We start from the raw sequence: 27,213 nt of genomic DNA, 5'->3' as shown, positions 1-27,213 counted from the left end.
ATTTCTTTTTAGGATCTTAAGTTTCCTCTTAGAACATGGGCATTATATGACAGTGTAAAGACATATTTTCAAAATAAGTACTGCAAACATTTAACAATTGCCCCAAATCAGACTTACCATATTAAACAGAAAATTGTTAATTTCTTTTCTGCATTGAAAAATATCACAGAATTAACACTGAGTTAGTCTGACTGAATCTGGTGGATCTTACTAGGCAATTATACTAAATAAACAACTGCCGGGGGAGGGTATAGCCCAGTGGTAGAGCATGTGCTTAGCATGTACAAGGTTCCGGGTTCAGTCCCCAGCACCTCCATTATAAATAAGTAAGTAGATAAACCTAATTACCCCCCAAAACAATAACAACTGCATTTACAATTTGATATCAACTGTCACTTCTGACACTAGAATACAATGGGCCAACATATAAAAATTGTTTAAAAAGACAAATACATGTTTTTCAATAAAATACGTTTTTAAAAAGGGAATTAAGAGTTTTATAAAAACAAGGCCTTTTAATTCTGTCTCCGCAGGCGGTTACCCAATCCCTGTCCATACCTGGACCGACTGTGGGGATCGTACGAGCTGCTCCTGGATCTGCTCCTGCTGGATGTCCTAATATTAATCACATGAGGGACCATCATCTTGTGGATCAGGACAGGCTATATCAAAAGTCTAGACATTTCTATTTGCCCATGAAGGAGAAAACACAATGAAATCTAGCAGCTACATTTATTTCATTTTCATGTCAGAAGTATATTGGAAGTTTTAAAAAAAGCATGTTGGATTTCATAAGAAAGATTCTAGGTTTTACACAATGTTTCCTGCGGTGCACATAAAGAAAATCACTGGGGAGGAAGTGGGTGGGGAGGGGACAGTGCAGGTAGGACGCCTGTCAGTACATGAAGCTACAGCAGTGGGAAATACCTGAGAGGCAAAAGAGGGCTGGCAGAAGCCAGGAGAACAGAAACCCGGGGTCACCCAGCACTCACACTTCCTCCTGAGTCCTCTTAACAATCCGCCTCTCCCAATATCTAACCCAAGTCAGGAGATGACCGTAGATGGGAACTCAGGTTAAAGAAGATGTACTGAGAGTTCAGGTAGTAGTCAGAACCTCTTTTAAATATTTCTACTGCTTCTCTTTCCTCATTCTGGTAAGATCTCATCCTGAGAATAGCCAGTAAAAATCCGATAGCTCTTTGAAAGAAAGAATTAGGTGAGAAAGTAGGCCTGTCTGGTACTCAGCAATGACAGGATTTTTTTCAACAACTACCCCATTCTGCCCATGCAAGGCAGGACTTGAAAAGCAGACAGATGGAGACCATATTGTAGGGCGGATTCCCAAACTCACCTATGACTTTTGTAACTGCGGTAGGAACTGCTCCGGCTTCTTGTGCGGCCTCTGCTGTACCATCCTCTGCTCCGACTTCTAGAGTAGCTTCTTGATCTACAATTAAGAGTTGAAAAAATATAATTATATTAACTTATTATGCTGTTAAAATTAATTACTGGTAGGGCAGGAAGAGGAAAACCCAACAAGAAGAAAGGTCTTCGGAAAGGTCTCTCATGAACTCCTCACAGCAGATATGACAGTGACAGCTAATGAGGGTTTAAACTGAACAGAATGAAATAAAGAAAAAAACAGAAAAGGCTGTTCATAGGAGCCCTATCTGTTAATACCAGAAGAGGAAATAACCCAAATTTCCATTAATGGCAGAATAGGTTTAAAAAAAATACTGAAATATTCTAAAGTAGGAAAATGAATAAACTATATGTATCAACAGAAGTAACTTTTGGGGACAATGTTGCATGAAAAAGGCAAACGTAGAATATCTATATACATAAAAAAGGATTTTGAAAACATGCAAAAACAACACTGTATATGGATAGAAACATTTATAGTAAAACTAAAGAAAAACAGCAAAATTATAATGGGAGTTTAGAGTAATGTTTAACTCTAGGAGAGAAGAGAGAAAGTAGCGCCACATCGAGTATGTCAAAGCTCTATTTTTTTAAACTAGATAACACTTAAAATTATTTTTTATACCTTAATCATTAAAAAAATTGTAACTATTTAATATTTAATAAAACAAACAAGACACTTAATGCAATTCCGCCCCCCTGCATTCACTTGGCCCTGCCCTCCTTCCCCTAGTTTACACCTGTCATTCAGGGATAGAGTAATACCCCCATGTATATGCTACTTATGTAATGCCTTCACAGGTTTTATTCAGTATGTATTTATGTTTTGGAAGACAGCTGCAGTTTATTTACAAGAACACACTCTGTTCTAATAAGATTCTAGTCATTTACTCAACAAACAATTATAGAGCAGACTCTGAAGTGACTGAAAGATGAGTAGCAAGCAGTCCCCGACTTCAGTGAGATCACAGGGTAGTAGCCAGGTGGGTAACCAAAACAGGGAGGCAAAGTTTCGCTATCTTAGTCTACTGTGTGTTAAGAGTACAGCCAATTCCTTAGCCTTCCTATGCCTCACTGTCTTCATTTATAAAATGAAATACCATCCACTCCAAAGGCAGGGGAGGAAGGTAAATGAGAGTAACCAGCATCTCCAATAGCTCAGAGCTGCCTTAATGTAAATGGTAGGAGACACTGAAGCATACAGGAGGCTGGAGTAGCTCAACAGGCTCCAGAATACAAACCTGTAGAGAAAAGGCCAGGATTCACCAGCTCTCTGGGCTCTGTTGGGAATCAGAGCAGGAGGAGGAAGAGGAGCCACAACTCAAGCATGGAATGGTCTGGGAGGGATGAGGAGAGCTAGAAGAGGGCTTCCAAGAGGACTGAAAGGACGGAAAACATGCCCTGGCACTGGCCATGTGAAGGACCTGAGAACCTCAGCTGAGTGAGACGAGGGGAGGGCGGGCACAGAATATAGACTGAACGCAACTGAAGAGTAAGTGGGAGGCAGTTATTGCAGATAAAAGTTGGAAGAAACCTGGGTGAGAAAGGGAAGAAAAAGATAAATAACCAGGAAGGGAAAAGAACAGTTAAAGATTCTTACCGTATTTTAAGGTCAAGTAATGAAAATCAAGCACAACATAATAAAGAGTTTAAGAGATGGTGAGGCAAAACCATGAAACATTTACAAGGAAAAGAAAACTACTGATTAACTTTATATCACCATCACCAAATTTTTTAGTTTAAAAAAAAAAGATGCTCAGCACTATGCTAATGACAATAGTCAGGTGTAACTTGAACCAAAAATAAAAAATAAATACAGTGAAAGATTATTTTTACCACTTTCTGCCCCTTGAATAAAGATCAACTAGATGCATGGCTTGGGCAGGTAACTATGTCTCTCTGGCCCTCACCTTCCACTTGTATAAACTGGAGGGCTGGATTACTGATCTCTAAATCCTATATATTCTGTAAATTAACATTCCCTTCTAAGGCATCACTTACAGGCAAGAGAGCGACCTCACACCTTTAAAGACAGAGAACTTGCACTCAGTGTGGCAACTCACTGCTATTGCCAGGGAGCTTTAATTGACAACAACAGTTTCTTTACACTGAGCCCAAATTTCTTCCCCTGAAATCTTCATTCCCCATGTCTTCAATCCACTCTGTGAGTCACACAGCACAAGCCTTCTCCTCATTCCCTTCCAGATGTTTGGAAACAGTGATCTTGTCCCTACCTCTGATGTTCTTCCAAGCTAAGCAGTTACAGACTCTCCTTGGGAGAAAAAAGGGAAAGAGAATATTACTCACCGATAGGATGATGTGGAACTTCGAGATCGACTTCTTGAGTGACTATAGGAGACAGACCTTGTTCTGTGTCTTGATTTGGTTTCAGATTTACTTCGAGATCGACTTGGACTCCGAGACTGGCTATCACCATCCCGACTAGGTGTCTGCTCATCACTCGAACTCTCCTGATTTCTTGGCCTCCGGTTTAAGCGTGCCGTCTTTCTTACTTCATCAAAGAGAGACCCAGGACGAACTTTACTTTTGCTTTTAATTTCTATTCTCAAGCCTTGTGGTTTCATTTCAGGCACAGCAGTCAATGCCTTAACTTCTGCAGCACTGGATGTGGTAGCAGTTGGTGCTGCCAGGTTCCCCACACCTTGCAGGGGCTTCCATTTATTATCCATGAGGCTGGTCTGGCTTTTCTCAGCCACCTCCCTCTTCACAGTGCTTTCTGCAGCACCGGCCAAGCTGGCAGAGCTGCTGTCCTGTTTTCCCACTTCGCCCACCGTTTTGCTTTCCGACGTGCTGCTTTCCTGTTTCCCTACCTCTGCTTCAGGATGCTCTGTTGGCATGTCCTGCTTTAGAACAATGCTTCTATCCGGGGTGTCAAGCCTTGAATTTCCTGGAGGGGAAGTCTCCTCGACCTTTGCTGGGGAACTTCTATCAGGAGTGCAGATCTCCATGTTGTCGTCTGTCTGAAGTACATCCTCTACTCCGCTTGGGACACTTTCTTCAACACGCTCAATGTTCAGGGGAGAACGGACAACATTTTCCTCAGTGTTTAAAGCTGTGGGAGAGTTGCTGAGTTTACTATCCTCCTTAGTAGGCTGATCAATGTCTGGTGAAACTGTTACCGTATTATGTTTACCTGAAAGGCTGCCGTCTACACAGGACTTCTCGGTTTGGAGAATATTTTCTTTCATGGCTTCACTGTTTTCAGAAACCTGTTTTTTCTCTTTTGCCTCCTGAGTAACTTGCTTTTCATTAATCTCCTCCTCCTCCTCTTCACCGAATTCTAGTGGAGGCTGCCAATGAAAAGCTTGTTTTCGTTTTGGAGCCTTGTGCTTTTTGTCTTTTTTCCCTTTCAATTTCTCCTTCGCTTTCTTGGTGTGTTCCCTTTTAAGAGTCTCCTTTGAGCCGTGTTTGTGCTTGTGTGGCTTTCCTCTAGTGCTCTCTGAATTGGAACAGAACCCCTCAGAATCAGAGGCTGACGACCGCTGTCTGCTTGATTTCCAAGCACCATTACTATCAGGCAGTGAAGTATTTGCTGAAGACTTCGTTGTGGGTTTGGCTTTGATGTGAATTTCACCCAACTCGGACTCAGAATCTGAAGTGGCCTCACCCTCCTCCTTATCAGAAGACGGCCGGGCATTATTTTTACTGTTTTTAGTTATATCTCGTTCAGAATTTGACTCCGAGTCCCATTTACTCCCAGCGTAATTCTTCCTTTTGGTTTTACTGCCATTTCTGAAGTGATCAGCAAGATTTTCTTTTAGAGTTCTTTTTTTTGAGCTAGGACATTCCCGTTCAGGCTTAGATTTTTCTTCATCTCTGTTTGTCTCTTGCTTCTTATTCATTTCCATTTGGACTTGTTTCTCTTTTTCCTGGGCTGACTGTGTAACCTGAACACTTGACTCTTCACTGTCTGAAGAATAATCTAAAGATGACCTGCTTTCACTATACTTTCTCTGGTACGAAGACCTGTCTCTGACTTTGACATATTTATTACGAGGTGTCTTCTCAGAGCTGCTGCTATGCCTTTTATTTGAAGTGTTATTTTTTTTCCCATTCGATCGAAATTTTCTCTTGGCCCGTCTTCCATCATCACTGCTAACAGAAGAATATGAAGATGATCTACTACACCGTGAGCGATCACTGTATTTATTTCGTGAATGAGATCTAGATGAGGGAGACCTAGACCTTGAATGTGAACTAGCTAGGCTTCGTGACCTTGTGTATGATCTGGAATAAGATCTACTCCTGGAAGATCTGCTTCTTGACCTTGGTGAACTTTCTGAACTTCTATCACTGTACTTTGAATAAGCGCTCCGATCACTCTCTGAATTTTTTTCTCTTTTATGGTAGGATGATGAACTCCCAGTCTCTTTAATATTTGCTAAACTGTAAGTGCTTTGGATGGGCAGCAAGTGGGTTGTTTTAGCTTTCATTTCCTGGATTCGCTCATAAGAAGGCTTCCAGGGCTTCTGTCCAGGCTTCCACCTTGAAGGAGGGGGACTGTCACTCAGTGGTATTACAGGAATATTTTCGGCAACCACCGGTTGTACTACAACACTTTCATTTTGCGTCACTGTTGCTCTTAAAGGCTCTGATTTAACAGGTTTATTTTCACTTAACTGAGAGGCTGTTCTTCTTGGTGATTTTGATGCTGTTCTTTGGCGCCCTGACTTGGAACTAGATCTGGACTTTGATCTACTTCGAGAATGTGATGAGGATTTTGATGGAGTCCTTGATCTTGAGCTTCCTCTAGAATAGGACTGTGAGTGAGATTTTGATCTGTATGAGTCTCTGCTGGAATGGGTTGAAGAGCTCTGGTCATCCTTATCAGATTTAGACCAGTCCCTCTTGGATGAGTGATGAGATGACAATGAGGAAGAACGAGATCTCCTTTCTCTACCACACGAGGATTTCACTCGTCGGGTGGAAGACTTTGAGGATTCTATATCAGATGGTACAATAAGCCTTCTTTTCTTAGTCTGTTTGTGCCTTCTGCAATGTTTCTGCTTTTTGGCTTTCTTTTTGTGCTTAACCTTTTTCTCTTTTCTGCGTTTTTTATGGTGGCCATCAGAGTGTCTTGCTGTACTAAGATCTGAATAATATCCATTATAGGACCATGATCGGGATCTCTGGGACAAGCTTCTTTCATCCCATCGGCTTGAACAGGGATCACTTAACCTATGGAAAGTATATAATATGCATGCAGTTATTTACAAGCATGTTTTCTATGCTTTAAAATCAAAACACATTTGTTGTCAAATACAAACTCACTGACAGAAGCCTATTTAACAACAAAGTACTGATTCCATCAACACTTCAAGTGCATGGAGGAACGATAAGCCAAAGAGTGATAGATAGACATGGTCTCGACCTTTTAATTTCAAAGAGACACTGACAACTACTAACAGGTTCACTAACAAAAGGATTTTTTTTTCCCAAAGCCAAGTCAAGAATTTCAAATTTGATAGGAAAATAATATTGAAAACCAAATCAGCTAATCACAAGAGCACTGCTGGTTATGATCTGTTCGTAACACTCTGCCTCCAGGAGTAATTTCTGAGGGAGAGTCAAATCAATTTCCCAAACTATTCTGTTGATTCTCTGCAGATACAGGATAGCTGCCTGAACTTTAAGAGAAGCCTCTTTTTCTTAAGCTGACATTGTTTCGTCTCAGCCTCACAGAGGTAATTAAAGACTTTCCCCTAAGGTTTTAGTGAAACTACTTACTACAGAAATTGGGAGAAAAGTACATGAAAACAGATGCAGGCTTTACAATCTCAGTGGTAACATCAGGCTCAAAACAGTTCTCAGTGTCTAAACCACTTCCACACAGCAGACACACACTTCTTCCTCCCTCTTCTAATTTTGAACCATTCTGCTGGATGCCCACAGAGAAAAAGATAATTCCACCATGAATACAGGGAACCACTGGTTTATTTTTCACTAGCTATTCTGGGGCCAGCCCTATTTCTAAAAATAGATTTCCACTGCGGGGTGTCACTGAGGACAAGAGATGGTACATTTCTGAAGAAGCAATAGTCCCTGGGGTCAGAAGTTAACATACACACTGGGTACAGATTTTCCTCTCTACCCACCTACTCATCAGTGACTAAGAGAACTGGCTAGGAAAGAATCTGCTATATAATTTGTATTAAGTCCTAATTATTTCTAAAACTGAACAAGAAATCTTTAAGAAATTCAGTAGGGCTATAGTATTGTGAGGGGAAACAGGGATTCTGATCTGAAAGCACCCAAAGGCAATCAGTCCTCCTCCCACGTCACCAAGCATTCTTGGATGCACTCTCCGGTTGAAGTCTAATTTGAAACGTACATCTGTAGTGAGAAGTCCAGAAGTAACATCTCTACCCCCTTAATACTTAAAACACAGCAGACGCAGGACTGTGCTTATGCTTACTTATCTCCTTTACTCCATTTTTCTCCACTAGGTGGTCTGTATGCTCTCAGTCTCTGCATTTCTTCTTTCCAGTGAGGAGGAGTTTCACTGCTGTCATCATCATCTGATTCAGAACAGGATCTTGATCTTGGAGGTGTGTGATAGCGCTTTAAAAACAAAGTTAGGAGTAACTATTTTTAACATATCTCTCAATGACAGTCTGCTACAGGACAGAGGTAGGTATAAGACCCAACCTCAGACACCATTCAAAGGCAATAATGACTGAAGCACCTATGGATGGTATGAAGTTATGCCAAACTAAAAGGAATGAGAAAAGCAGAGATTCACCAGTAACCACACATAAAATTTCCTCTCTGAAGTTCTAATGGTTATATTTATTAGCCTAGATTATTCAACATACTAAGGTTTCTCAAAATGCTGTTTCACACATTCATTTCATACTTCAACCCATTCAAACACAGCAGTAAACACTGATCTAACAGCAGTGCCTTCTCATGACTACAGAGAATACAACTAGCTCCTTGAACAGCATATGGACTATACCTTAGCTACGATTTTTGCCTTTAAAAAAACATTTTACTGCTTAGCTAAGTAATTTGAAGAAAGAAAAGTCTTAACACACATACAATTGTACCCCTTCCTTTAATCTTCCGTCCAGACTTTGATACAGATGGTTTCTGATCACTTACAATGGGTGTCACATCAGGAATCTTCCTGGAAAAGAAGACAGAAAATTAAAAAAGGCAAATGCTAGGTAGTTTTCTCAAGTGTTTAAATGCTGAATTTATGCTCCTATAACAAAAAAAACCCCACTTCATTTAGACCCAACACTTTTGTAGAATGAGGCACTCCACATAACCTAATTTTTAAGCAAATTCTTTAAATGCCAAAACTTAAAAAGAAAAAAAAAATAACCTGACAAGATACTGGTACCTATCTTTTAAAGCACAGTAGTACTTTTAAACAAAATCCTTTTTTAGATGTCTCTTGTCAAAACAGTGACATTCTAAGGGAATCCTAAGGTATTGTTGACTCAAATGCTCGTGTGTTTTTAATAGTTGTAAATTTCATTTTATATTTTTAGTAGTTCATTTGTCTACCGCACTCTACTATAAGTTGCCCCACCTTCAATGCTCTGAATCTGCTGCTTTATCTTATTGGTAATTCTAAGAGTACAGTTTTTGTGGCAGCTACAGGCCTTCATGTATGAGAAGTCTTTCCATACTTCAGTTTGTTTTGTATCTGGTATTATTAATGTAATTACTAGTTTTTATTGAGGACTTATTATGTGTCAGGTATATATACAAAAGCATTTTAAATATACTTTTTTATTGGGTAAAATTAACACAACATAACAACGTAACATGACACTGGCCATTTTAACCATTTAAAAATGTACAATTCAGTGGCATTAATCATATTCGCAATGTTGTACAACCATCACTACTATCTTTCTAAAACTTTTTTATTATCCCAAACCAAAACTCGACCCATTAAGCAATACCTCTCTGTTGCCCTCATTCCCTTAGCCTCTGGTAACCTCTAATTTATGACCAAATAAGTGTCTACTATATGCGTATCCCACATTTTGTTTATCCATTCATTTGTTGGTGGACACTTGGGTTGTTTCCCCCTTTTTGTGACTGTGAATAATGCTGCAATGAACCCTGGTGTACAAATATCTGTTTGAATCTCTATTTTCAATTCTTTTGGATTATACCTAAGAGTAGAATTGCTGGGTTACATGGTAAATCCATGTTGAACTTTCTCAGGAACCACGAAACTGCTTTCCACAGCAGCTGCATCGTTTTAGCCCCCTACCAGCACTGTATGAGGGTTCTAATTTCTTCATGTCCTCGCCAACACTAGTTTTAGTGGGTTTTGTTTTAAATTATAGCCATCCTAGGAGGTGAGACATAGTTTCGCACTGTGGGTTTGGTTGCATTTCCCTGATGACTAACAACATTGAGCATCTTTTCACGTGCTTGTTGCCCATTTGTACACCGTCTTTGGAGAAATGTCTATTCAAGCGCTTTGCCCATTTTTAAATTGAGTTGTCCTTTTGTTATTGTTATTGCTTGTGCTTTGGGTGTCAAATGTAAGAGTCTATTGCTGAACCCAAGGTCAAGAAGGTCAAGAAGACTTACCCTTATGTTTTCCTTCTAAGAGTTTTATGGTTTTGGCTCTTATATTTATGTCACTGACCCATATTGAGTTAATTTTTGCATATAATGTGAGGCAGGGTCCAACCTCATTCTTTTGCATGTGGAAATCTACTTGTCCCAGCATCATTTACTGAAGAGACTATTCTTCCTGCAGTGAATGGACTTTGCACCATTGTCTAAAATCAAATGGCCACAGATGTATGGGTTTATTTCTGGACTCTCAATTCTATTCCATTGTGGTCTACATGTGTATCCTTATGCCAATACCACACTATTTTGATGACTCTAGCTTTGTAGTAAAATTGAAATCAGGACGTAAGAGTCCTCCAACTTTGTTCTTCTTTCTCAAGATTGTTTTGGGTCTTTGGGACCCCTTGCAATTACATATGAATTTGGACAAAAAGGAATGAATGAATGAATTTCTGCAGAAAGGTTACTGGAAGTTGATAGGGATTGCAGTGAGTCCACAGCTCACTTTGAGTGGTACTGACATCTTCACAATATTAAGTCTTCCAATCCATGAACACAGAATATCTTTCCATTTATTTGTGTCTTCTTTAATTTCTTTCAGCAGTATTTTGTAGCTTTCATTATACAAGTCTTTTACCACATTGATTACATTTATTCCTAAGTATTTTATTCCTTTAGGTGTTATTTTTATGGGATTACTTTCTTAATTTCCTTTTCAGATTGTTCATTGTTGGTTGTTAATAAGCATTTTAAAGGCATTAGCTCATTTAATTCCCATAAGACTGAGGTAGGTACTGCTATTATTTCCATTTCAAAGATAAAGAATTTTAAGATTAAGAGGTTAAAAATGTTGCCTAAGGTCACAGAAAGAAATGAAACTTGACTCTTATAACCATTATATAGGGTTTTCTAAGGTTCCAGGAATTTGGCTCCAGATAAATGTATAATATTACTGTAAGAAAACATTAACTAAAAAGTATATTAGTTTTGTCAGTCATTTCTTACTCATGACATCACTTGATTCTCACAATGAGAGAAGTAGGTACTCTTGGTAAGCAATTGTTAACCCCGTTTTCCTCATGAAGAACAAAGCACTGAACCAAATGACTTGCCTACACCTTCTCCCTCACAACATTGATTTACTTTGCTGTATGGCCCAGAAACTGGTATTTTTAAAAGCCTGCCAAATTATTCTGAAGTGTAGCTGAGGATGAGAACAAATAAACTAGAGCAAGTATGGAACTCAGCTTCTGCTAAGCAAATTATAAGTGATAATGAGTTTAACTGCTGGTAAATCTGTAAGGTGGCAAGCTCACTCTGGCTGACAGTCCCTGTTTCTTATCCTTGTATACCTTGTGTTCTTAGCACAGTTAATTCTAGCTCCCACACAACTGATCAAATCTCAACCATCCTAACGTAACAGATCGATATGCTCTTTTGCATGACACAATTATAATTTAAAACAATTCTGTAGAAAATAACTTCCAAAGATGTTATGTAACCAAAGAAGAATGACGATCAAATAAACCTACCAGCAATATCCAATCACGAATACAAGACAGTGGTTATAAACTACATTAAGTACCAGATAGCAGGGGTTGGCAAACTTTTTCTTAAGAAAAGAAAGAGTCTAAGGTTAAGTATTTAGGATTTTTAGGCCAAGAAGAAAATTAAGGTTATTATGTAGATACTTATATGAGAAAAAAAACCAAATTTTCACAATATTTTATCCATGAAATTCAGAATATAATAACTGAGTATCATTTTTTGTAATAAAGATCTACTAATGAGAGGAATGGAATTCTTTTTTTAGGGAGGATAACATTTCACTTCACTTAATTAGGGTTCAGTGTTCCCTATCAAAATAGATAATGTTAATACTGTTCATCTGGTATTGCTGATCTGTAATAAGATTTTTACATACTTTGTTTCTGAAAATATCTTTTAACATGGATAGATTCTATGTGTAGCACATGAAGTACTCGAGTTGTAACTGTATCGCTGTGATGTGCACAGAGTAACAGTATAAAGCAGCGAGAGCGCCACATACGAGCTCTTTGCGACTACTCGATTCTGCTGCTGTAGCACAGAAACAGCCCACGAAAACAGTGAACAAATGGATGTGGCTGTGTTCCAGTAAAACTTTATTTACGGACACTGAAATCTGAATTTCGTAATTTTCACATGTCACAAAATATTCTTCTTTTGATTTTTTTCCATAAACATTCAAAACATAAAACCACATTTAGCTCAAGGGCTATACAAAGCCAGGCAACAGGCCGAATTTAGCTCATGGATGGCCACCATTTGCTGACCCCCACTGGATGACACTGAAATTGGCCTTTCAAGTTTCCTACCTTCTGAAAACCAAATGGATTTGATCAATGAATGGTGTCTTGTATTTTAAGAAAGGATCCTACTAAAATTTGCTCACAAGCCAGGATTTTAAAAAATGAAAGCAACTGTACGTTAAAGCATTGTTTAAAGATACATCCCATTATGCCATAACAGCTCTTTAAAAAGAGACAATACATACCCAGAAGGAAATCTACTTCAGGATGACACCTGCACCCCAATGTTCATAGCAGCACTATTTACAATAGCCAAAACATGGAAACAGCCTAAATGTCCATCAACATGTGACTGGATAAAGAAGATGTGGTATATTTATACAATGGAATACTACTTAGCCATAAAAACCGACAACATAATGCCATTTGCAGCAACATGGATGCTCCTAGAGAATGTCATTCTAAGTGAAGTAAGCCAGAAAGAGAAAGAAAAATACCATATGAGATCGCTCATATGTGGAATCTAAAAAACAAAAACAAACAAACAAAAACAAAGCATAAATACAGGACAGAAATAGACTCATGGACAGAGAATACAGACTTGTGGTTACCAGGGGGGGTAGAGGGTGGGAAGGGATAGACTGGGATTTCAAAATTGTAGAAAAGATAAACAAGATTACACTGTATAGCACAGGGAAATATACACAAAATGTTATGATAAATCACAGAGAAAAAAATGTGACAATGAGTGTGTATATGTCCATGAATGACTGAAAAATTGTGCTGAACACTGGAATTTGACACAACACTGTAAAATGATTATAAATCAATAAAAAATTAAAAAAAAAGAGACAATACAGGACTTTAAAATATTTAATGAACTAAGCAATAACTTTATGTAGAGACTTGACTGTGAACAGGGACATTTGTATAACTTCTCAGGCTTCAACATAACTCTTCATAGGAAATATCAATTATACCAACCATATAATGGTATTTCTGTTCACAGATTTCTCTTAACAATTCTAAACTTGAGTCTAAAACACAAAATACACTAATTACTATTTTTTGAGACCAAGTCTAAAGCTACCCATTAGCTTTCGCAATATAAACAAGTTATCGCAGAGCAAATTAACAACAGTAACAAATGATACTAAATTATATCCCCAGTCCCCATGCAGTAATTCTACACTGTAAATTGGAACATGTTTTATCACTCGATTGGATCCAGAGTTCAACTAACCCTCTGTTCTGAAAACCAAAATCTCACCTCTAATGAAAGGCCAAGGAAATTAGATTAGTAATGAAATCTTTCCAGACCTCCAGTAAGAACGTCTCCCTGATCAACTTGCCAAACCCCCTTTCTCTACTAATAGAATATGAATTCTGAAAGTCAGGGTACAAGTCATTCATTAATCTGGTATCTGAGTCATGCTCAATAAATGAGTATGGAACGACAATAAGCTGATGGAATCATCCAACAGAGAAACAAAAACATGTAGGTTAATCATCCTTACGGTTCAGGCTCCACGGTGACATGAGGCATATCTCTTCTCAGTAAAAATCGGTTCTCTGGCACTGGAGGAATTTCTTCTGGCCGGACCACAGGCTTTTCCCTTTTAGCATTTGAATCAACTGACCTTTTTTCATTGGTATCACTCCTCTCAGAATGACTTAGAGAGAACAAACCAAATCACCAATTAAGATGTGTACCATCTGCATTTTATAGTACTATTAAATAATAATAATAATAATAATGTAATTAATATTAACAGCAAAACCAAAGACCTTACAAATCTCACTCAAAAGATTTTCAGTTTCCATAAAGACAACATATGCAACATCAACCCACTGAAAAAGCCCCAGTACTAAAATTCTGATATGAGAATTGCCAAATGATCCTTTTTCTTTTAAGAGTTTCAGGAATTATTTTCACCTGCAAACACATAAATCTTTGATATGAAATGTCTGTGCTACCTTCAGATTAGAGAGATTTCAATTTAAAGTCCACGAAGTGCTATCCTTTTCAACAACAGTTAACAAAGGTAAGTTTACAGAATCACACATACCTTCCCCATGCCAAGCTGTTTGATTTTTTAGGTAAGACGACCCTGGTGTTTGACACTTACCCTTTTGGACTCATTATAATATGTTTATTCCTTGGCTCTTCTGAACTGCTTGCTTCCTTTCGTCTCTTTTTAGAACGTTTAACTTTGGGCCTCCTCTTATGTTTCCTTCTTCTGCTTCTCTCTTGCTCAGTCTCACTCTCTGAGGATGAGTCGGAAGAGGAAGAAGAATTGGAAGAGGAGTCCGAGACTTCTGAATGAGTTGGTTTCTTCCTTTTTTTCTCAAAAACTTTTAAGAAATATTAACAAAAATATTAGTACTGGATTTCCGTGCCTACCTCTCAGAGTAAAAAACAATTACTGAGTATTGTAAAGTGTGCCTTTCATAAAGCAAATTAAAAACAAAATTTAAATAAACTTTTTTTCAAGTTGATAATATAATTTGCTGATGAGATTGTGAGGTAACAAAGCTCTCATGAAGTCTATAATCTAGTTGGGTCAGATACGAAAGTAAGTAACTACATAATATGACAAATGGTAAGTGCTCAAACAAGAAAGGGAAAAAGAGGCAGGATAAAGGGAATGGGGAGAGTCAAGGTGATTTAAGATAACACTTGAGCAGCAACCTGAAGGAAGTGAGGGAGGGGTCATGCAGCTATCTGAAACAAGAGTGTCCCACACAGAAGAGAGCCAGCACAAAGTCCCTGAGTGCTTGGCTTATCTGAGTAAAAGTCAACATGGCTGGGAAGACAGTGAATGAGGGGGAAGAGGTTAGAGAAACAGCAGAAAGCCAGAACCCCTTACGGACCACTGTAAAGACTTCAGCTTCGGCTGACAGAGAGGGAGCCCCTGGAGATGATGGCTCTGGTTGCTGCTAAGGACAGACAGTAGGGACCAAGAGTATAAGCAAGGAGACCATTGTTGAAAAAAGATTATAGAGGAGCAAGGTCAGAGGCAAACTGAAGAGTAATGAGGCTATTGCAATAATCCAGGTAAAAGATACTAGGGTTTGGACCAGGCTGACAGCAGGGGAAGTAAAAAGAAAAGGTCAGATTTGCAAACACTTGCTCATGGACTGGCTATAGAATATCATATAGCAACATCAGGGCTAGTTATACACCCAAAGGAATTTTTCCTCTACTGAAATCTAGGCTGTATCTTTAAGTTATTGTCCTCAGTAAGTGTCACTTGTATCCTAGCTCCCTCATCCCCCAAAACACTCTTACCCTCTTTCGCTGATTTTGTGGCAAGCACCCCACAGTCAATAACTCGCACGTCTGCATAAGGTCTACTTGCAGCATCCGTTTTCAGATTTTCAATTTGTTCGATTACTTCAAAACCAGAAATAACTAGTCCAAAGACAACATGCACCCTGTTACAATACAAATTCAAGAAAAAATTGGTTTGACAACAATTAAGCTGTGAGCAATAATCAAGATACCTGTTATAAACGACATTTCCATAGACCTGATAATAAAAGTAAAGTGCCTGATGTCTGAAACAAGTAGAGGGAATCAGAACTTGAAATTTGCTTCATAAAAGAAAAAAAAAAATGCTCAAAATGGGCCTTGGTTTTCTGCCTTTAAAACAATGGTTCTTAACTATTTTATGGTAGAGTCTGGTAGCAATCAGTTTGTACTTGATGCTCAGAAACCACCCATACAAGATCACTCAGGAGAACACAGCTGAGAAGTCCATCCGTGAGTGAAGACCCCTTCAGTAACATGAGTGGTCTCAAGACTACTGCACCCTGTGATCCTTAGGAAGAGCTTGGCTAGGAGAGAATAACCCAGAGATGAAGAGTGTCCCCCTTGAAGGTTCACCCATGGTCTTATCTGTCTTGGACTGGCCACCCGAACACGTCCCCGAGGTAATAAGAATGTTAACTCTTACCCATCCAGGTGTGGAGCAGGTTTTGTGGTACTGTGTAACAAACACCAACACAAAGATGGCAAAAACCAGGTGTTCAGGTGAACAGAGCAGAAGGGTTTAAAGCACAACATGTAGAAAACAAAGAGGTAAAGATAAAAAGATAGGGGAAAAAGTTAAACATGATATACATCTAAACTTAATATGCTTCAAACAGCAATAGTAGCCATTTTACTAATTTAAAAAGCCCTCAAGATTATAATGGATTACAAAATCATATCTAGTTCTCCAATATGAAGACTACATATGTATACACATATATGAAATAGATTTGCAATATACAGCAAAAATATACATTGAAATTAAAGTTACTCTCAAATACAAAAGAACAATAACAACAAAAACAAACTCAAAATTTATCAAGATAATTAAACAAGAATAAAAAACACCTAGTATTTGCCCTACGGAAAGAAAAGTGTGATCAATACTTAACACTTGCCCCACACACTTATAAATGAGTCTACTTGTTATTTTTCACACCGAGTCTGCGTCTTTTAGGCAAGCAGATGCAGGCAGGACTCAGGATTCCTGTTTTCAGAACTTCCTGCCACTCTTCCTTCACCTAAGGTGAAGCTCTGCCACTCACAGCAACTCTGAAAATGCACTTCTGACAGCAAAGTAATTAATCATGGATAACATTATAAATACTTTAAATTTCCAAGGTCCAGAAAACACCTAACCAGCTTCTTCTACAGTCACAAACTGGCAGATAGTGACTCTTGAAAAGCCTATGGGGTACATTTGGTTAAGTTATTTTGAAGCCAAGCTGGTTTTCCCACAGCATTTTCACACATTTTCACACTATGTGAACTAAAGTGGAAAAAAATTCAAAAGCAGATAACTAGACTCAAAAGTGTGTATCATAAACAACTTAGTTAATAAGAAAGAGAAATAACACTTGAGAGAAAAGCCACTGGATTACCACGCCATGTTAAAGCAGGCATCTGTACTAGAAGCTTCCACATCAATTTTTATACTCTTTGAAGGCAATTCTAAGATATGTAAGTCAATAAAATACAATTTCAACCTTCACAAGAATGCTAAAAATCATTATTCTACCAGGAAGTCTAACACTTATACTTAAATTAAGAATATTCAGTTCTGTAAGAGCACCACAGAATTTAGCTGAAAAAAATTAAAATATCGACTTAAGACGTGCCCGAATTTTAAAGGGAATCTTGAGTTTCAAAACCACTAGTCTCAAATTTTCCTTAGAAGATTGAGAAGTGGTAATTTAAGCCAATATAACAGTAAAAATGAATAAATACAGGCAGAAGAAAGAAAGAAGAAAAAGAAAATCTAGCTAACTGGTGAAGCACTGATGCTTAAATCATGACACTAGCATCCAGAAACTACTTTGGACTATAACTTTAAGATAAAAACGTGCTTCCCATAATTACAAAACTTTACCAAGCACATAAAGATAGTAAGAAATTAGTACATATGCTAGACAGTGATTCCACTGTATGAAAGATGTAAAGAGGTAAAACTTTTATGGGTAAAAATGGTCTACAATATAAGAGGTCAGTCTCAAACATGCAGCTGTGAAAGCAATGAATTCTTTATTGGTTAGATGTATTCCTCTTCTTTTGTTCATCCTTTCACAACTGTAAGATCTTCTGGTATTGGGGGAAAGCCTATAGATTTTCTTAAAACACACGGGACCCAATTCAACTTGCCACCTTGGCTAAGAGGAGGTCTGTAAAAACCACCTTAGGGCAAACCTCTGGAGCAAATGGTGAGATTAAAACACGTGAGCTAACTGCAGTGATGTGGTAACATACTACCTAAAACTCAATTTGAGGATGGAATAACTACCTTTTGACAGATTGAAGTTTTGTTTTAAATCAAATGAAAACTGAAGACAAACTTGGTCCTTTATTGCAGTAGTGAAGAAAACAGATGAAGACAAGAACACTTCTTTCAAGGACAAATTTCAATTGGCCCACTGTGCCTAAACTGGTGTGAATAATTAAGTCCATTACTTGCATTTGCAATTTAGGATGCAAAAGTACAAATGTATGCTTCAATTGGGTTAGACTACATATTAAGAAAACTGAAAGGATCTTAACAAAAAGAAGCCTAGGGTTCTTAGCCTACATTCTAAGAGTAGAAATCCCTCTGTAAAGCAGACTTACTGGCACAGGGCTGATACTAGACATGGGTAAACAGAGGATACCGCCAAAAGGTTTAAAAACGACCAGGAGAAAGATATGTTCAGTCTAAGCCATTCAATTCTGCTAAAATAAACAAAGAGATCTCATCACAACTCTTAACTGTACTGATCTTTCAAAACCATACAGTTGTAAAGACTCATGCCCTGGTAACACAGGCTCAGTAAGTTAAGACCGCAAGGCCCGAGACTACTGTAAATATGTAAGTTTATATATGCTTATGAAAACATATCTAAAGGAAAAACAACCACAAAGAGCATTTCAAATTAGAAAAGCTTTCAATATTTTCACATTTTCATTTTCTCCTGTCATATTTTCATTTCTCCTGATTTACCAGTTCCTCTCGCCTCTGAATCTACTTTAAAAATACATGCACAAGGGTTCATTTAAACCTTGTAAATCCTAGAATCTGAAAAGTATCACTGTTACTCCAAGAAACAATCTACATTTTTTTTACCATTATCAAAGCAGCTTTTGGCCTAATATAGAAATTAATAGTTCTGTACTGAAATGAGATCTAAACCGTTATATATAATATACCTACCCCACCTCCCAAGATACATGGAAACTTGGTGGTAACAAGCCACTGAAATTAAAATTATACTTCCCAGGATTAACTATGAACAATAAAACATACATGTTTTACATGTATTGCTGCCAAAGATCAAGCAGAAAAGCTTTTTTCTTAAAATGGTTCAATGCACATAACAACAGGATTAAAGAGATAAAGGCAAAGAAAGAAAAAGAGAGCCTTAGAGCAATGAGACATTACCTTTGGAGCGCACGGTGTAACACTCTTTCTGTAAATTTTACACAAAAATGGCAAGAAATAAATTGTAATACACTTTTAAGACAAGACTGAATCTATGTTTTAATATCAATATAACTTTGAGTTTAAATACTTTCAAGTTTTATGCAAAGCAAGAAAGCTTTTTAAAATGGAGGGCTCTAAATTTTCTTTCACATAGGATATGTATGTAGAGATGAATTATGCTTAAGAAAAAGCATTGTGGTTGAAGTGGGAATCTGCTCAGGTCCCTAATACTAAAACTAGACTGTGAATGACAGTTAAAAATAAAACATTACATTTCGCTTCACAAATCGTACAACTAGCTAAGTCAGCTAATTTCTTTCTCAAAGAGAATAATGTATCCTGAGTACATACATAGATATAAAAATCTGAATGCCCAGGAGCAGTTACTAGCTGTGGAGAACTAAAATTTCAACGGAAGAACTGAGTTAAGAGACTTCAAAACAAAATTTCAAGGAACTTTTTTACTAATTCACTTCAAATAGTTAAAAAGCTTTTCATGTTTCTACATGTGAAAACTTTTTTGAACTCACAGACCACTGCCAGGAGTTAATGAGCAAATATTTAGAGTATAGTTCCTGTTCACGGCCATTACATACACTCTCGGGTGGTAGTCACTGAAAATAATAGTAATAATAATAAAATAATTAAGCAGCATACCTAAAATTTTAAGGATCTTCTCAAAGGATACAAAGGTAAGAGAGATGAAGTATAAGAAAAAGTATGCTGTCAACTCGTGGCCATATTACTTTCTTTTTCTGTCTAACCTCTGATTTTCCCCCTTACAAAAATTTTTTGTTCAAATACACACCATCTGACCAATTTTAACTCTACTAAACTTAAAACTTATCTTACTACTTACTATTCAGACCAAAACCCTTATTATATACAGTGCACAAAATTCTTTATAGGGGTTTTGGACATATTAAACCTTGAAATATTTTAAAAATAGCTTTAACTTCTTATAAAGGCATTGATACATGAATTACTGTCAAAAAAGAGTATGTTTCAAATAATGTGGTGTTTCCAATGAATGTTGTAAAAAAAAAAGTGATTCTAGTTGTAAAGTAGTAAGGGGGAAAGAAATAAAGATAATCTTTTTCTGTCTAAAGTAGCCTTTAACATTTAAATTTTCCCTTCAACTTCTGAAACTATCACACCATCATGTAAGAGGCACCAAACTGTACAGAGTGACAAAGCTTGTGTAAGGGCAATGGAAACTAACCAAGTCTTGTTACAGAGCTCTAAAGTCACCAAAATAAAAGAACTTTTGAAAATTCAGTTCTAATGTTAACATCATACACACCAAAAACTACTAGATACAAAATTCCTTCCAGGTTGCTAATACAAATGTCACATAAACACTAAGTAGTATTAAGAGGCTGGATGTTAGGGGAAGACACCTGATATCCAGAGAATATGGCTTATGGTTAAGTGTCATGAAATCTGTTCATAAGAAATTGAAATTAACATATCAAAGTATTACCCTCTGCAAAAAAAGTAAGGAAAAGCCAGAACTTCTCAGGTTATTAATGCTTAGTAGTATTTCTTCTCACACAAATTCATGAATATGTGCAGGGAAAAAGCATTTCTACCCAAATCTACTTTTGCTAGCCAGAATAACAACATAGCTTTATAAAGCCCTTAGAACCAAACTACCCCTCAACTCCCCTTGCTCTGCTACTCTGAGATGACCAGCACTTCTCTCCCATTCAGGTGAGCAGCCATTCTTAAATGACAAAGAATATATTCTAGAACATCTTGTGTTTCCCTCCCACAGTCCTATTTATGACTGTTAAAATATAACAAATGCTTTTTGCTTAAAGTTCAAAGTTTGACTTTTCTACATTACCTTGTTCTCTTATATTTTTATAGTTATCATGACCACTGACAGTGGCTAATGATAAAGCCTGCTCTCCAGGGTTCTGCAGGTCTTTCTACTCCCTGGTTGTGACATAAGGCTGCACAGACTAAGCCAAGGGGGATGACTGCAACCGCCACTCCCATGTTCTAATAGTAGCTGATGAAGAGACTGCAGCTGATTTAGGTAAGATGAGCCAAAGCTGCTTTGCAATCACCTTTCAGACTGATGAAAATTAAGCAATTACAATTATTTCTTAAGGTAAGACAATATTTGCATATAAATCATTCCACATATTCAGCAACTTAGGATCAACCTGCAAACACTTTCTTCCTTTTATGTCTGCATTTTCACACCAAAATGTTTATCTTTGAAAGTGGGGTAGATTCTTTACACACAGATAAGGAAAAACAAAACTAACTCAAGGTATATAGTAAATAAGACTAGAACCAAGGTTCCTGATAGCTAGGTTAGTGCTCTAACCCAGGAGAACATTTATTTAACATAAAGCTATAAATTTCCTAATCCTTTTAACAATTACTTTATGCAATAGCTTCTTTATCTTTTAACAAATGAAAATTAAGACAATGAAAATCAGAGCCAGAAAATTACAGACAGTTGTTACAGACAGTCAAAGGAAAAGAAAAATGTTTTCCTGCATGTCATTTTATTTTCCAGAAATGCCTGATTCTTCTAAAATTTATTAAAATTAAAATAAACTCAGAGAAAAGCAGTTAATAAAACCATGCTGCTTACAGTGTGCAGCATTCTCTTTCTAGCTATCAATTTCTCAAGATCATGAGTAAAATTTCTAAAACCTGGACTTCATATGTCTTTTCTTCCTTGTTTAGCATTACCTATAAAATGAAAAGACTGTAGAGTATGATCTCTAAATCCTTTCCAAGTCTAAGAATTTATAATCCTATAGCTTTCATTGTGGTTACTTCCCAATCTTTGGCCTAAAAAAAATTAATAATAATAAAAAGGACAAAATACTAAATGCTGAGTTAACCTGGTTACTACTTTGGTCGCAGGCCTTTGAATTCCTTCAAAAATATCTTAGTGTCAACAAGTCATTACTCCCTCAGTGATTCATGGAAATAGTGCCATATATCACTTCTTTCATGCTTCTTGAGCAGTACTATTCCAAATGCAATTAGTTTTCTTCTATCTAGGCCCTCAAAAGCAAAATCACTGTGACTAACAGAGTAGTAGATATAAGCAGTTACTGCAAAAAAAAAAAAAGCTTCATAGAAGAAAAATCTGGTTTTCATCATACACATAATTTTTCCACCCAAATATAAGCAAAATTATACTTAATAAAATGGTGTATGCCTTAGGAAGGGGAGATTTTAAATGTTCAAGTAATGAAGACAATAGTTGTTGCACAAAGCACAAGAATTCTTGAGGAACATTTTGCTTAAGTACCCACACTAATAACACCAAATTTACTCCTTAGGAATTACGAAGTAACAGACTTAAAACATAAACTACAAATACAACTTTGCAAGGATATGCTGAAAGTCCTTAATAGCCTATAAAACTGGAACTCTAAAGGCAGTTCTCGGCATTTTATGATCATTCTTACACTAGCCTTCCTTTTTCAGACTCCAGAACTGCTGCTCAAGGTGCCATGGGGAGAGTGCAGGAGGAGGAGCAATGCAGGAGCACCCTGGGAAGCCAGCAGACAGCTCCGTGACCGTCAGCCCTCGGAACCTCAGCTTTCACAGCGATTATCTGTGATCATCTACACAACCTGAAGATGATACATTATGCTTTTTTACTACTTCCAACACCAGAAGGATTTGGGCTTGCAAGACAAAGACAGATTTTCAAAGATTTTTCCTTCATGGGCCACTGTCTCCATTTTACTTATCCTTTTCATAAAAGCAAGGAAACATTTTGTTTAGAAAGGTGAACGTTAGTTTTATTTTATCCTGCAACCCATAAGGAATTGGTACTTTTAGCCCATGTGAAAAAAGCACATGCACAAAAACTTCTTTAAAAAAAAAGAGAGAGAAGGATTTGTTGGGAGTGCAAAATTTTACTTCCAAGATTGCTTTTAACTGAAAACTCACTTTCAGAAGTAAATTTCAAACTAAAAGCAGAAAATTTTCTTTCAATCACAAGTTCACAGTGATTTTAGTGCCATCTACAGTTAGTTAACTATGAAAACAAGGTTAAAAATTTTAATCCTAATTTGCAGACGTTAAAATTTTCATTTGGCATTCCTTGTCAAAAAATAGCAGTCCAATGTAAAACTAAGCTATGAAGAAAACAGATACAGCTTTAATTTTGTTTGATACTAAACGTTCCTTAAAAAGATTTAAGCAAGTACTAAATAACATAAAAACAAGATACTCTAAATTTTTTAAAGGGAGAATCTCATGTACTAGATTTTAATTAATGTATGTAGGTGCGCGGGTTTCATATTTGTAAGTGAGCTGATCAACAGGTAACAATGGGAAGAAGCTGCTGTATCTGATAAATCAAAATTTAAATGTACTGGAAAAAAAAGAGATCGAAAAGAAACTTTAGAGCCCTCAGATGGTAGCTTCTTGACCAATGAATCATTAGTTTATCATGTTCACAGTTCAGATAAGCTTAAAAATGGAAATGGGAAACCTCAATCAAAGAATAAACAGCTTCTACATTAAATTGCTATAAAAGAAGTTTTTCAAAATATTTCCCACTATTTTATTTTGGCCCTTGAGGAGGTTTATAAAAATAGTCTAGAAAAGAAGTGTAATAACTAATACTCTGTGGGATCAAAAAAAGACACAGGAATAACTGTTTAGGTCTTCCTTTTTTCCTGCACAACTCCAAGCATTATCATCTTCTATCAGTTTTCCATTTTTAGGACATTCTTAGGAACAGAATGCCCCTTATCTGAACTTTATCAGACCACGTTGGAATCTATTTTCCACACAAACTTAAAATGTGAGATTTATTTTATATGAATAATTTACTCCTTTAAAGACAGGGAAGCACCATTCATACTCATCCATTTAGAAAGATGACATTTTTTTCTGGTACACCATGGATAGAATATTGCTCCATCATACACTGCACAACTGTAGAGATTTACTTCCAATCAAAAGCATTAAACTTCATGCTAGCCAATTATTTTTCATATTTTGTATCATTTTATATTTTTATCATAATAAAATAGGTTTTGGAGTAGTTTTAGTTGAGAATATAACTAAAAGCATGCCAAAGGTCTTTTAGATGAGAAATAAGTCAGGTTTTGGTTGCATATGCATGTACATGTAAAGGTGTCTGCTTTTTAAAAAGCAAATTTAGGATTCTAAAGTTTTCTAAGCAAATTTTGGTGGAAATGACAGCAACATTGGGGGTTAATTCAATTATGCATAGAGATCTCACAAAGTTTACGTTTTTTACAATGCTTGCTTAACACCAAATCACTTATCTCTATATAATGTCAGAAAATAATGGCACCTCTCTCAAACTGGCTCAAAGGCAACAGTAAGAGATAGAGCGACCATACTATGGTTTACTCACACCAGCTGCTTTCCATGTCAAGGGTACATCTAGTCCTAGTCATGAACAATTTTCAAATGTTCATCAACAGTTTCTGTTCCAATCCAGCTTTGGTAAACTGAGCCTCCAAATTTGTTAAGAGTCAAAGCCAATTTCTTTTAAGATGAAAATGTACTTGAAAATAATGTACATCTTCAAGTTACACTTTTTTCAAAATTTTTTTTTTCAAATCCAGGATATACTTTTAACACTGAGATGGTTGTTAGAGCTTACCAGTTACTATAACATAATAAAACCCAACTTGACAGAATTCTAGCATTAAACTTAGTTTAACTATACCATCTTTCTCATGAACAGCGCTTCTCTGTTTAAAAAAAGCTCATCTCTGAATTACGCCTACTCACATGAAAAACTGGGAACCATTGGTATGTTTCCCTCGATTTGCCATTGACAAAAGGAACGCTCTGTCATGTTTGAGAATAAAGTTTTCATCTGTTTGAAGAAAACACAAATTTGTCAGTCTCCAATTATAAGCCACTTTTAAAGTGTAATGTTCACAATAATAAATAGAAAGCAAAGACTGAAATTCCTCTTCTGGCCAGTACAGATACTTGACTGAATATTTCAAAAAAATTCTTTTAACTATTCAAACAAAAGCATAAAAAGACCAAAAACTACTATTACTACTTAGCCTTGAGGAAAAGAACATATATTTAATACTTTTTACAAACAGCCTTAGAATAGTCACTTTTAGTAGTAATATACTTTGGCTAAATGATATTTAAACTACTAACTTTCCGGAAAAACTAGCAAGGAAATTTTAGAAAAGTCTTTATAGTAAAGCTCATTTCCTCCAAATTTCCAATTATCCTGCATAATGCACTATACATGAGAGTTTAACAATTCTCTTATGTGCTTAATTTCTATGTGCTAATTTATTACACAACTGAATTGATGTTAGACTATGAGAGCAAAAACCAAAATATTATAATAAGTTAAGTTGTAGGGACATGCCTAAATTAAGTATGTGGAGTTCTTCTAATCAGTAGGATCCAAAATTATCTAAGGAAGAAAGTCCTGTAAAAACAAAAACTTCAATGGCAAAATACAGTTTTAAGATATACAAGTATCTGCCAAAGGGAGCAACCCCATTAAAGTGGCCTACAGTATTAGTTTCAAATTGCTACATGCTAATAGAATCAGCCAAAGAGCTGTTTTCTGCTAGTTCAAAGGGAAAACTGTGTCATAAAGATCACTTATAGATGGTTTTAATTCCAGCAGACATATCCTGAAAACTAATTTAAATTTCCTTGTAAGGTTCATACAAACAAATCTTTCTTTAAAACAAACAGAAACATAGAAAACTTTAAAAAAAAAAAAAGATTACCTTGGGAACAGGCTTCTGAAAAAGAGTAGTAATCCATTTCCCCCCAAAAGAAATATAAAAGACTATTATAACACTGCAGCTATCATGGCATTAAAACCTAGTAATACTGGATCCCATTATAAATCTCTGCAACTGACTTTTCTAAGGCTTTTTGGGGCAAGTGCAATAGTTAGATTTATGCAAATACTACTATAGGAATAACACAATCATATAGTCCTAGTATACAAAAGAAAACATACAAACCTTTGAGAAAGGAAGAAATACCAACTTTTATTCAAAGAAATTGCTTGTTTTAGAGAAAAAAAAAAAAAAAACAAACACAACTAGATTCTTTTCCCTGATGTGGAACTAAAAACCCATTGGGAAAAGAAAAAAAGATACAGATGCACGTATGAAATAGTATACAGAATTTTTCAAGTCTTCAAGCAATAAAAGAAATCCAGCCACAACCTGACCCAGACTGTCCATAAATTTATTAGAAAGGGTGCAAGGGAACAGAATTGGAGTTTGTGTTACTGAGCTTCGTTCTCTTACCTTTTCATTTTGCAAAAGACCACATTCTCTATAAACAAAAGAATATGTTGACAGTTTTAGGCAGGAAGATAGGAGTTTTCATGTATATAGTTGCCTAACCTCCATGCTGAAAGTCATGTTTAACCAAAGTTAGCCTTAATTATTCTTGTCAATTAAAAGTTATATATTACAATATAATTTATCCCCAAGTTCATGCAAATAAAGTATTTTCATGCAACATTAGTTTCATGCAAAAAGTGAACTAAAAGTAAACCTCTTCTCATTAAAAGTACACGATAACTTGCTTTAATATCAGAACTGGAACAAAAGATCATAAAATATTAAGCCTTACCTTTAAAATATCCACCATAAATTGATTCTCCACCTTTTCCATTACCTGAAAATAATGAGCTACATTAAATAATAATGAAAACTAAAAATATACTAATACACATAATTATGCCTTATGGTTTCAATCTTCTGAAGGAGTTAACACCTTGTAATTGCTGTAGATGATCAAAATTTTAAGACTACTCAATTAACCTCATCTTTAAAATATAAATCCAATTCTTTTATACTATTTTAAAAATTATCTCCAAAATCCATTTATTTCAAACGGTAATCACACCAACAAAATCCTAAAAGAATAAAAACAACTGAACAGTACTTTGGTATTCACTGTAGAGA

General features: G+C 36.4%; 1 protein-coding gene across 8 annotated transcripts in view; it reads right to left on the bottom strand.

Moving 5' to 3' along the window:
• NKTR (natural killer cell triggering receptor) overlaps window positions 1-27,213 on the bottom strand; it is a 48,466-nt gene that overhangs the window by 4,544 nt on the left and 16,709 nt on the right. For 4 of the 8 annotated variants that reach the window (XM_015236343.3, XM_015236345.3, XM_006200686.4 and 1 more), the window contains 11 exons: window positions 26,879-26,923; window positions 25,031-25,118; window positions 16,244-16,273; window positions 15,577-15,722; window positions 14,414-14,639; window positions 13,802-13,957; window positions 8,485-8,572; window positions 7,859-8,004; window positions 3,730-6,621; window positions 1,352-1,447; window positions 559-615 (listed from right to left, as the gene is read on the bottom strand). In XM_015236343.3, the coding sequence (XP_015091829.2) occupies window positions 559-615; window positions 1,352-1,447; window positions 3,730-6,621; window positions 7,859-8,004; window positions 8,485-8,572; window positions 13,802-13,957; window positions 14,414-14,639; window positions 15,577-15,722; window positions 16,244-16,273; window positions 25,031-25,118; window positions 26,879-26,923 (3,970 nt within the window). Of the gene's footprint in view, window positions 1-558; window positions 616-1,351; window positions 1,448-3,729; window positions 6,622-7,858; window positions 8,005-8,484; window positions 8,573-13,801; window positions 13,958-14,413; window positions 14,640-15,576; window positions 15,723-16,243; window positions 18,517-19,225; window positions 19,254-25,030; window positions 25,119-26,547; window positions 26,576-26,878; window positions 26,924-27,213 lie in introns of those variants that run through there. The other 4 variants (XM_015236346.3, XM_031686751.2, XM_031686750.2 and 1 more) reach the window with 4 other exon arrangements.

Source organism: Vicugna pacos, chromosome 17 (assembly GCF_048564905.1).
Source record: "Vicugna pacos chromosome 17, VicPac4, whole genome shotgun sequence".
Lineage (NCBI taxonomy): Eukaryota > Metazoa > Chordata > Mammalia > Artiodactyla > Camelidae > Vicugna > Vicugna pacos.
The sequence above is the reverse complement of the archived record's forward strand: the minus strand, read 5'-3'. Positions and strand labels throughout refer to the sequence as shown.